At 38.2% G+C, this 12,246-nt stretch overlaps 1 protein-coding gene across 1 annotated transcript; it reads right to left on the reverse strand.

Annotated features, from left to right (window-relative positions):
• Positions 1-5,332: 5,332 nt before the first annotated feature.
• Positions 5,333-9,190, reverse strand: LOC111436383 (NADPH-dependent pterin aldehyde reductase-like). The gene is made up of 5 exons (XM_023074159.1): positions 8,853-9,190; positions 8,691-8,760; positions 6,576-6,769; positions 5,826-5,998; positions 5,333-5,667 (listed from the first exon to the last, which is right to left on the reverse strand). Exons 1-5 carry the CDS (start codon positions 9,087-9,089, stop codon positions 5,598-5,600), a joined length of 744 nt encoding a protein of 247 aa, XP_022929927.1. The 5' UTR covers positions 9,090-9,190; the 3' UTR covers positions 5,333-5,597.
• Positions 9,191-12,246: the final 3,056 nt, after the last annotated feature.

A 12,246-nucleotide genomic window follows, 5' to 3' on the forward strand; every position in this document is an offset into this window, starting at 1 on the left:
CGTGATGCCGCTGTCATCCATACATGGGCGTCTTGCCTTTACCTGAAAAATGATGTGGCACATGGCATGAGTATTTCAAAAAATACTGAATAAGTGACCCCACTATAGGGGTCATGCTAAATACAATCACATGAAAATATGTTCTAGGGACCTATCTTTATCTCTATCTCATACTAGGGATGGCCTCCAGTTCAAACTACTATGAATGTGTAGTACTTTCTTACACACGACCCACACGTGTGAGTGTGAATCTCCAGGCGGTTCGCACACCCTCTAGACCCTCCGGTCAAGCTAGCTATTCGTAGCGATGTCCGGAGGTCAACAGACCTCTAATGTCATGCTCACCATGATCACTGTCATCATCATATTGTGCGCGTCCGCACTCATCATCTCAAGGGAAAGTATCTCGATACTCGTGTACACACAATATGCACGAGGTCCCTTTAATTCTCATCTTAACATCTCTTCTGACACAACCCTAGCCTTATCTCTATATTACATGTAGTAATGCATGCTCATTAGATACTTATATTAAAATCATTATTCATACTCTTAGGGTTGTGTCCTAGGTCAATCTATCGACATGATGCACTATGACATTCATCATCATACAACATGCTTAATATGGAAAACATCATCATATTAAGGTAAACATCATGCAAAAATATCATACTCATCATATCGCCATTAAATGCACCAAACATGTTAAGTACGTCAGACATCATTATGCATCATAGCTCATACATCATCATATATCATAGTTCATACATCATCATATAACTAGCATACAACCTCATATGATACAGCTCATACATCATAAATCATAAATATCGCATACATCATCGTACGTCATCACAATAAGTCATATATCATAACTCATTCAATTTCTAGCCTATCCTATCTAATCGTTCCTCGAGAGCTGCTCCAAATGTTGTTGGGGTTCGTTTCCTATCAAACGGTTCGTCACCTTTCGTTAATATTTCACAATTTAATAATATCCAACTATTAAACGTCAAATATGGTCCTAAAATGATTTCAATTACCTTAATCGGAACCGAAAACATGTTTGAAAGGGCCGAAATGGTAGAAATCTGGCTATAAATTGGAAATTCGAGCTGAATAAGTTGTGGAGTCGAGGGAAGCCGAGCCAAGTCGCTAAGCCGAGGGCTGATTTTTGCCGCAGGTTGATACTGTTGGGATTTATGTCCTAAAGCCTCGTAATTAATTATTTAATTTCTAACCATAATTTTTATTATTTTATTTGTAATTTTATTATTATCCAAAAATCCAAGGTTATTAGTGTAATCTTGAACCGTATGTGGTTGACATACAAGAGGATCGCATTCAAGTAATAACCTAAAGGGTCTATAGTATATGGATAAGGTTGGATGTCTTATCTTGGTAACACTATTGATACGACTCACTTTGTAATCGTTACAAATGATTTGATCCAAATTGCTCATGTGAAGACATGTAAGTGGGGGTATCCTATACAATGAGTTTGTATAAGACTGGACCAAAAAATATTTAATCTCTCTTTATAAATATATTAATTGAGAAGATTAATATTTCACATGATGATCATATGCGACTCGATCTTAATCCTGAGTGAGTTGTGAATTCCGGCTTGTGAGGGTTTGTCCTTTAATTTACATAGGTGAGAATGACCCTGTTAGCCGATTCAATATGCCTACCATTTTGAGGACTTGACCAAATAGGGAGTTGGGAACATAATATCATCGGATGGAATTCACTTCTTTCCATATAAAGAAGGTAGATGAGTACTGATTTCTGGACTTGAACAATAGGGCCCCACCCTTTCATTGACGTGAGAGGGACTTGGTTTGTGATTGGATTATAAACAAATTGTTCAGTAGAGAATCGGCGGTACTTAAGGTGAAAGATATAATTACAGGGGTAAAACAGACTTTTGACCCTACTGTAATTATGAACAACTCGTGAATGATCAACTTGCTTGTAATGATTATATCAATGGACATAACTTGTCCTAAAGTGTATAAGAGTGCAACTCTAGGTCTATAGTGGAGTGACCTATAATTAATGAGTGGAAATGGATTAATTAAAGAGTTTAATTAATTAATTTTATATCATTGGAGCTTATAATCAGTTGGTCCATAAGATCCCCGTGCTAGATCATAGTAACGCTAAAAGGTTCAATTTATTTGTAAGAAAAGGGTGTGCCCTAGGTTGATGTGCAATCGTCGGGGATCCTTCTCGTGGCGTTAATCAAACGTTTCAACGTCGGGTATGGTTGTTTAGGCCGTGGGTTTTGCTTCGGACTCTCGTCAAAAAACAACTCGGTGTTCTCTCTCTCGACTTTTCCTTTCGTCTTCTCTTTGTAGGCTCTAAGGGATTGAATGGCAGACGGAAGCAACGTGGAAGGTACTCGTCTGGCAATCCGTGGAGGCTGGGGTCGTGTTTCCACATGCATTGCGGTATTTCGGCGACTGGTTTTTTTTTTTTAAATTAACCGATCGTTACAGATTATGACTTAAATGTGGAAATCTAACTATCGTGACTTCGTTTCCACGACTCAGCTGATGTTGTCATCCATACATGGGAGCCTTGCCTTTATTTGAAAAATAGTAAACATGGTTTGAGTATTTAAAAATATTTAATAAGTAACCCCATTGTTGAGATCAGGACATGCAATCTTGGTTCGTGGTGGGACCTATCTTTTCATAACTATTCCTTGGTCTATACTTTCTTTTTCGGGTAGGATTAAATGCATAGTTCTTCTTTAGGCATAGTGCATGAACCCACTAGGCGAGCTAATATACATACTCACTAGACATGACTAAAGATTAATGCACTCTCACACCATTGACAATTAAAGAAAAGAAAGGAGCGCATATATATCATGGTGTACGTATATGTACAAAACATACTGAAAAAATATCTCATGCTCGTGAAATACAACATGCATGATATCATGTAATTTCAAATTATAGTACATGGTTATGATGCACATCGTACTTCCATTTTTTTCATAACATCACTTTTTTATAAGTTGCCGCGCTCCAGCACATATAGCCCTCCACCCTTTTTACCGGCTGCCACGACCTTTCCTATTTGACGATTCTAGATAGTAAGAAGATTATTAGTAATGTAACGGATAGAGAAAAATCAAATGTTAATTTATCAATTGAAATAAGATTTTTAGTAAGTTGAGGGACAACTAAGACATGTAATAAATGAATATTTGGAATAGAAGAAAGAGTACCGGAGTGGAGAATGGGTAGGGATATACCGTTTCCTACGATCACAGAGTCCTTACTTGTGTAATATTTAGACTGATCCAAAATAGATGGGTCAGCGGTCATATGGGCTGAAGCCCCAGTGTCCAAAAACCAATCAACAACATCGGGTCCAGCAACAGAACAAGACGTGTTGAAGGCTTCAACAAGGTGAGCATGAGCAGAATCAGGTCGAACATATCGTTGGTTGCAGCGGTCAGCATAATGGCCCTTCGTGCGGCATATTTGGCAGCAAGTTGGTCGACGACCCTGACCTGAGTGTGTTTTTCCTTAGTTGGAAGAGTTATTTTTGTGAGAATGAGAACGACCTCGCTAGTTGATAGAGGAAATAGGGTAACTTCCATGGGTGCGACCATGAATAGTGGCTGTGAATGCCGTAGGAGTGGAATCAGAAGACTCAAGGGAGCACTGGAACAACTCAAAACTTTCAGCTTTAGAGACTAAATCTACAAAACAGGGGAGAGGGGTGAGAGCGCAATAGAAAAAGTTGAAAATTTTGTGTTGAGTCCACGAACGAACTAGTGCACTTTATCAATATCCCCAACGGGTTTGCCAATGGCATGAAGTTGGTCACAAATTATTTTGAAGGCACGGGCATACTCAGCAACAGGTTTTGGTGCTATGTTTCATTAGCTGCAAGTCATCCTTGAGTCTCAGTTCATGAGCTTTCGAATGATGGCTGAATTTAGTTTCCAACACAAGCCACACGTCACGTGCAGTGGAGAGACCAACGACGACAACAATGGCTTCCTCGGTGAGAGAGGAGAGTAGGAGACAAAGAAGCCATTGATCGGCTGCTTTTCATGCCAAATATTTAGCGTTGAGTGTTGAAGGAGGTTTCTAGTTCAAAGCGAGGTGGTGGAACCATAGTTCCGTCAACATAACCCAGCATGTCTTGACTCCCAATGAGAGGAAGAAGTTGGCTTTTCCAAAGAAGATAATTGGATGAAGAAAGTTTGATGGTGATCATATGCATTAGAGTGTTGAAAGGAAGATCATAAGAGGATTTGGAAGCCATAGAGAAGAGAGGATAGAGTTGTTAGAATGGCTCTAATACTATGAGAATATTTGCTAAAACTACCCCATCTAAATGGTGGTGAAAGTTATCTATTTATAGTCATTTACGGAATAGAGAATTATGGTAATTACCAATGAGATGGAAAAAACAATAAATGAAAAGAATAATAAATGAATACAAGATATTTGCTTATAATAAAAGGTCAAATATGATACATGTGGTAAGTCGTAATGGAAGACAGATATTTGCTTATAATAAACAGTCAAATATGATACATACGTTAAACCATAATTCAAAACTAAATATCTTTAACACAGGGGAGATTCAGGGAGAAGTGGGTAATAATTTTTTTCCCAAAACCCACGGTTGTTACATATTAGGTAAGAATCATGCGCTAATCTATAATCAAGTGTAGGGGTATGTATACGAGCTCCGACCAATGGGTTCATGCGTGTGTGCGTGAACCATTCATAGAGAAATACTATGCATCCAACACTACATGAAAAAGAAGTAGAGCCCCAAAATAGTCACGAAAAGTTAGATCTCACTGTGAAATTCCACATGATTGCATTTTTCTATCCCAACAGTACAACTACTTACGGAGTATTTTTCAGTACTAAAACCATGTTTATTATTTTTTCAAATAAAGGTAAGTAGTACTAAAACCATGTTTATTATTCTTTCAAATAAAGGTAAGTCTCCCATCTTCCATCGACTACGTCAACTGAAGAGGTCATAATGTTTGTGTTATTTTATAATTCTACTGTTTGAAATGAATTTAGTAATATTTAAGTCAATGGCTAGGTTTAAAGTAATTTTTTTAATCTTTTTTTAATTATTATTATTATTATAAAGGAGGAATGTTACCCATTCAAAATTCATTTCAAGCATATCCCTTTATATATATATATATATATATAAACTATTAATAAAGTATATCAAATCAAATAATATTGAGGGCATCATCATACAAACGTAAGAGTACTCAATTTGTAGGTAATTTAATAGTTTTTTTCAAGAGTCCAACAGTATCTTAGTAATTTAATAGTTTTTTTCAAGAGTCCAACAGTATCTTATACTGTGAACCGACAAGTAGAATGTCGGACATCTGTTCTGAAGTATGGAATTATATAAAATTACATTCTAAGACTGATTATGTTCTAAAACTGATTATGTTCTGTCCAAACTTGTGTTTTGTCTCGCATTACTTCATTCAGAAGTGTGATGTCAATCCATCTTCTATTAATGTCAAAGCCATGGAAATTAAAAGGTTAAAGTAGAGACAAGCAAGAGAGCCCGAATCAGACGGTGAGAGATGCACCATTATCTGCTGCCGTAAGATTCAGAATCATCGTGGCTGCCTTCAAAGCCCTAATACAATGATTTACAAAGTTAGTATCACTTTCAGGTCTCCATCTGCTAACATCCCCTTTATGTTCAAGCGTAAGAAATTTAAAGGAACAATATGCTTTTCTTTTTGCTTGCAGAGTGAACCAAATTGGTGGAGGAAATAAAGCATCATACTATACCATGTATCAGGAGATTGGTACAAAGAAGCTGAATCGCCAAAGCATGAGGCAAGCATGTCAGTGTTTATAACTCCTGGACTAAGGGCCACTATTGCCATTCCCTCGGGCACTTCTTTTGCTACTGATCTACTTAAACCCTCAATCGCCCATTTTGAAGCACAATAAGGTGCAACCTACAAGATGTTCTCGAAATATTAGTTTATTGGCTTTCTTCCTAACCCCGCTTGACAGTGAATGGTATCACAATGATCTTATGGATGCTTTTTGCAATCCATTAAAATACATGTTAACAGGAGTTCATGTGAGCTGATGAACATGATCAACCATTTTTAGTTCCCACCTAAATTCATAATCCAGTAAAAAATAAATAAATCAAAACCTACTAAAATTTAACCATAGCTTCTACATGTTCTGTTTCTTCTTATCCTTTCATAATGTTCTTGTCCTTTTACTGGTTTTTCAATCTTATGGGTATGCTACACTTTTGTCCCATTCCTAAAATTTCTTGCAACTCCTTTGAATTACGACCCGGTTTTTCCTATATTTTATAAATTTCATACATCAATCAGGCCAAGTATAAATAGGAATTGCCAGAAAATTTTATTGTATATCATAATTTATGCCTGATACACAGGATAACCCAATATATGTTCGAGTAAAAACTTGTGATGACAATTGAAATACTGAGGGAACGAAAAATACACCCTTAATGGAAATTAGATAAATTTTAGATTATAGATTTCGGCGTACCAGGGCAGCACCAGATCTCCCCCAACCAGATGACATGTTCACAATAATCCCTTTCTTGCTTGGAATCATAAGTGGGATGAAGTGACGTAATATGTTCACAGTCCCCTTGACATTTGTCTCATAGACAGCGTCAAACTCGTCTGGATGAACCTCCCAGATCTTCGCGTTCTTATTAATAGTACCTGCATTATTTACTGGCGATAACCAAACAAACTATGGTTCAGTCTTACATATAAATCAATCTCCCTATAATGGGAAACAGAAGAGTTTGTATACTGCAAGTAATTGCTAGGCACCAACAATTTCCACTAAGCTATTACATAATTGAATGTAAATCGGAGAAACAATCTTAAATAGAAAAAGAAGCATACCATGACTTCATTGTAAATGCTACACTGGTTAAAAGAGGCAAATTCCATAACTAGGTGTAATAGAATCAAACTAATAAATAACAACGTCAAAGACTAGGTATTCATACAAGAATTTTCCATAAAGATTAAAAAAATTGGGGTGGGGAATAATTACAATGGTATAAATAAGTTGTTTTTGTTTTAGTACAACAAATGGGGATAGGGGGAGGTGTAAATAAGTCATTTATTCTGCTAGAATGGAAATTATTTAGAATTAGGTAGCTTTTACCTTTTACTGTTGATGGGCTCTATATCGTCAAAATTAAAATTTTGATATTTATTGCCTTCTATATTTTGCATTTTGGAAGGAGAAATCTGATCCGCTTCTTCTGCTAATAGTATCTTAGTACATACTGACTTGCCCCATGTTTTCCAAAAAAGAACATGAGCATCGTAAACTCCCACAACTTCCTATTTTCCTTTCTTATTAAACAGAAATGCCATGATGACTTGGGTAGGGTATAAGTTCACAAAATATTGACTCTTTTCCTAAGAGAATGACCATTGACTGGTTGCTTCCCAGAATTTTCGAAGCACACAAATGCAATGAGCAACTAAGAAGAGATCGGTTTCTATAACGTTGATCCCAAGATTTGAAATCCACTTGTCTTGAACTACTTCAAATAGTAAAGACTATCCCCACAAACCAACTTTGGAGTTCTTACGATTAAGCTACCGAAAAAAAAAATGCATCTTGTTTGTATAAGTAATAACTTTTAATTCTTTTAAGCATTTCTCAACAATTAAATACTTAAAAGACCTCTCTCATACACCTGCCAGCTTATGACTTAGTTTGTTCTTGAACACATCTTATTGGGAGACTTGGTTTGTTCTTGAACACATCTTATTGGGAGAGGTCTAACTCTGTTACCAGATAGGATTTGGAATTGGGAGAGAGGTCTAACTCTATTACCATCTATAATGACCCATGCCTAGCTAGGATTTGGAATTCAAAGTCGGCACTTGATGGCCCTATTATTTCCATGCATCCCCTGCGACATGATCATGTTGTCTGTCTATTTTGAAGTGTTTCTAAGTGTGAAGCCTATCCTAGGCTAATTGATCCTCAAAGGACCCAAGAAAGTCCACGAGCCTTTTTTTTTTCCGTAGAGATGCAGACCTGGCAACAGGCTAAATTTGTGGTTCCACTGGGCCATTGCACTACACATTGCGAGGAGACACGTGTGGAGCCTCAGAAGGCCATTGGACGGAAGGTATTACTGATCTAAATTATGGGCATGGAGTTTTACTGTTCTACAAGGTGCAAAAAAATAAGCAAGAAGAGAAGTGGATTACAATAGAAGCCAGGAGTTTATATTCTCAGTCGTATTGTATGTCAAGCTTCTCAAGTCAAGGGAATACATAGGTCATAAAGATTTAGAAGTTCACACTAAAATGATTCCATCTCAATTGCAACTCCAGGGAGGCATATGTTGGCTAGGGCAACATCGTTCCTATTTTTGAGTACCATTATGTCATTAAATAGAAGAACCATGGATGGTTCAATATCATAAAATGATATCACTCGACCAGATCAAGAACAAGATCCAAACACAAGACTCCCTGAATCACCTCAGGAACGCCATAACGATTTCCAAAAACCTTAGAATTGATTCGAGTTTCACAACCATAAACATTTCTAAAACTGAAAAACGGCAGTTCAATGACGAACAATTGGAGATAAAAGAGAAGGAAAAGAAAATACCAATGATATCAGGAACGCCCTTCCTTTCAACAACAACACGTGCAAGCTCTTCAACGCTGGTATCAGACCTCTGCAAGCGACATTGGGCGATCACATTCCTCGAAAACAAACTTGGGGACAGAAACAGAGATTGGAATGTAGAGATGAGGCGGAAATGCTAACCACATCGGCAGGGAGTATAAAATGCTTATCAGGGGAAGACGTGTCGTATGAAACGAGCTGGGAATTGAGGGAACTGAGTTTATCTTGAGAACGAGAGCAGCCAATTACAGAGTGGCCACGCTTTGCGAGCTCGAGGGCAAGAGCTCGGCCAAGTCCTTTGCTGACTCCGGTGATCAGAACGGTCCTTTGGGAGAGACCGCCGCTGGCTTGCCCTAATCCGTTCATCACTCCCTGCATCCACAAACCCGTTTATCGAGAGCCACCACCGCTCTGTTCGTTGAAGGGATGGAGACAACAGTACCGCCAGTGATGGAAGAAACCAAAATAAACACACTTAATTTTGGGTAATGGCTACAAATAGTTTGGTTTTATATAATAAATGGCACATTTCATAAACTTTTGTTTAGTGTACCTTTTCGTTGGCAATCTTGGTTGGGAACCAAACTATAAAAGAACAAAAATAAAAATATATTATTTCTCGAGATATATTCTACAAAAATCTCGACTGGGATTCAAGTTTTCATTTGTTTTGTTCGAATGTTGGAGGTATTAGATCAACAAATTTGTAGAAGAAATCGAGAAGGGATATTGGGCATAGCCAAAGAATTGAGTTCGATGACATAATCGGTATTTGGAGAAAAGATTTGAAATTTTGCAAAAAATGCGAGTAAGACGACGACGACGATAGGCGTGTGGGGTGCACTTGGCTGAGGGTAGATAGGCTCGTGAGAGCGTGTGAAGGTAGACAAGACACATGAGAGCGTGTGAGGGTAGACAAACACGTGAGAGTGTGTGGTGGTGCGTGTAGCTTGCTTCAGTCCATCCCATTCGACTCCTATTTTTTTTTTCCTGTTATATTAATATTGATCCACATTGGCTCTTAAATTTTTTTAAAATAGGTTCAATTGGAATAAATTGGGAAGAGATAGCAAATTTAGGGTCATATTAAGCAAGAAAAGAAGTTAAGGGACAAAATTAGTTACATTGATTGAATGTTAGTAGTATGACCTAACTATTGATGGGTATGTTCACATGATTGGAATACGAGCATGTTAGAAATTTTTATGTATGTTGTGTCTCTAGTTTATGGTTATGAACCTATCATGTGATTTAACGTGCATGAAAATACTCTAGTTATGGTAGTACGATGTAGGAACCATTAGGAGTTCAATAAACGAACTATAGCAATGATTAGGTTTTACGTACATTTTTAGTTGGATGGATGATAGGTTGGGAGGGAATATTACCCATTAGTCTACTAAACCCTATAAAACCCCTTGATCGATGTGTTGGGTGCTAAGTTAGGGACATGAGTATTCTTGAGCTACAGTTGTGAGCTATTTCAGGGTACCAGAGCGTTTAATAGACAGATCATAATTTAACCAAGAGTCTTACATACTTGTCACGACCCAAAAATTATATCTCAAGTCGTGACTTACAATGACTAGACGTGTAGTGTGTATGCAAGGAATTCAAAGGAAAATATTATTTAAGAAAAATCAATCATTTATTTCTTAATAAGAGCGTTTCAATACAAAGAGAACATAGGTGACTAGTTTTAGACAAAGAAAGAAAACATGAAGGACAAAGTGTACTAATAGGTAAGACCGGATTGACGCCCCGAGACACGCTTCCTCTGTGACAATCCATATCTTTCAACGCGCCCTCTCTAGACCCAACGCCTCACGTACCTGAAAAAGGAAGAGATAGCAAGAATGAGTATAAAAATTATACCCAGTAAGCCACCTACTTGTAGGCTCTTATCGCATTTTAATCTTAACAAACTCCCACGGACTTTACTTTAGCTCTAGGACATCTAGTTTTCGTTTTAGCTCCTTGCGGCTTCTTTGGTTCTTTGTCATTTCATTTAAAGACCCTAAGAGTTCCCTTATGCCGACCTGTGTAATGACTGGTGCCCTACGAGTAGCTACCTCAGCATGGCTTTGAGACTATCTAGTATCGTACCTAGGAAGTGAGCTGCAACCCCCTAGGTCCATGACAGTCCCCCTAGTCGGGGAGAGCTACCCCCCTTAACCCATCCAGCTAAATGGTCTATACGACGTGGGCACACTTTTTCCATGCTAAAATAGCTAAGAGCAGTCGTATTCTGATCAGGAACCCCTTGGTCCCCCATGAAGCTATGACACCAATCACACACATGTAGTCTAAGGGTACTCTAGAGATGATTCGTATGCCGTGGTGGTCTATTACTAGGGAAAAAGTTAGGTCTATACCTTAGTGACTTGTCACTCTAACCACAAATCCCTAAACTTTACCTGTGGGTCATGAAAATTAACTGAGTGTGCACCTACGAAATTCATGCAAAATAAACATACATGCTCATCGGGGCGATAACATCCATTAACTCTTAAAGCGTAGAGTTCACAAGTTCTCATCCTTCGTTCAGCATGAATTAAACATATACATATAATACGGAAGCTTAAAACATAATTGCAACACTCAAATAATTCAAAAAATACTTCACATAATACATCCATAATTCAAAAAATACTTCACATAATACATCCGTACTCTTAAGAAACAAATTACCTATATTCAAACATGGAAAACTACCACATAAGGTAATTAAACTAGCATGCATGCATGCACAACCAAGTGACTCCTACAAGTATTTCTTCCTAAAGTTCCGTGTGGTGACTTACTTGGATGACGCGTGCCCTTACGTTAGCGTTTCCACACAATTAGCGTGTCCAAAAATACTGATTTTTTCTCAATTAGATTCTATTTCATATAAAATAGAGTTAGGATTGGATTCGGGAGTAAAATAGAGAAAACAGGAGTCGAACAGGATGAAAACGGGCTTCCATGTGCTAGCCACGCGCCGGGACAAGCTCACTCACAGGTTCCACGCACGAGTGCCATGCGCACACACTTTTGTTGTAACCGCGGGTCGTCGATTTGGTTCAGGTGGACCGCAGGTCGTTGCGGTTTGTCTCGTCGCACAGGTACCGGGTTGGATGAGGACGCGGGTATCGAGTTGGCGGAGGACATGGGTTGGTTGATGCTGCCGCGAACGCATGTCGCTGGAAGGCTAGAACCGCATTGCTCCAAGCGGCGTTCGACGCGTGTCTGATGGTTATCGGCCCACGCAGACCTCGTGCCGGTTGACACGTGGCGCATCGTCGCCTTCTCTCTCCTCTTAGCAGAAAAACGAGGTTTCCGATTAGTTTTTCGACATTCTTCTCATTTTTCTATCTCTCGATTTTTAATCCAAACCGAAATGACTTCTTCAACAAAGTTTTAGATCATACTACAACCTACATGCCAGTATTTTTTCTTGATTTTTACTTAATCATACGAAGAATTATGAGCGTCGAAAGGAGGTTCGTTAATATCCTTACCGTTCTTGGAAAGATTCTCAGATCTCAACGTT

This window comes from Cucurbita moschata, unplaced genomic scaffold (genome assembly GCF_002738365.1).
Source record: "Cucurbita moschata cultivar Rifu unplaced genomic scaffold, Cmos_1.0 Cmo_Scf00054, whole genome shotgun sequence".
NCBI lineage: Eukaryota > Viridiplantae > Streptophyta > Magnoliopsida > Cucurbitales > Cucurbitaceae > Cucurbita > Cucurbita moschata.

Bases quoted from the DNA above. Each gene is read 5' to 3' on its own strand.
- LOC111436383 (XM_023074159.1), bottom strand. From the start codon at position 9,089: ATGCAGGGAGTGATGAACGGATTAGGGCAAGCCAGCGGCGGTCTCTCC. The intron at 6,770-8,690 runs GTATTTTCTTTT...GGTTATCGCCAG, and splicing joins GGGCGTTCCTGATATCATTG to TAAATAATGCAGGTACTATT. The intron at 5,668-5,825 runs GTATAGTATGAT...TCATTGTATTAG, and splicing joins TACCAATCTCCTGATACATG to GGCTTTGAAGGCAGCCACGA.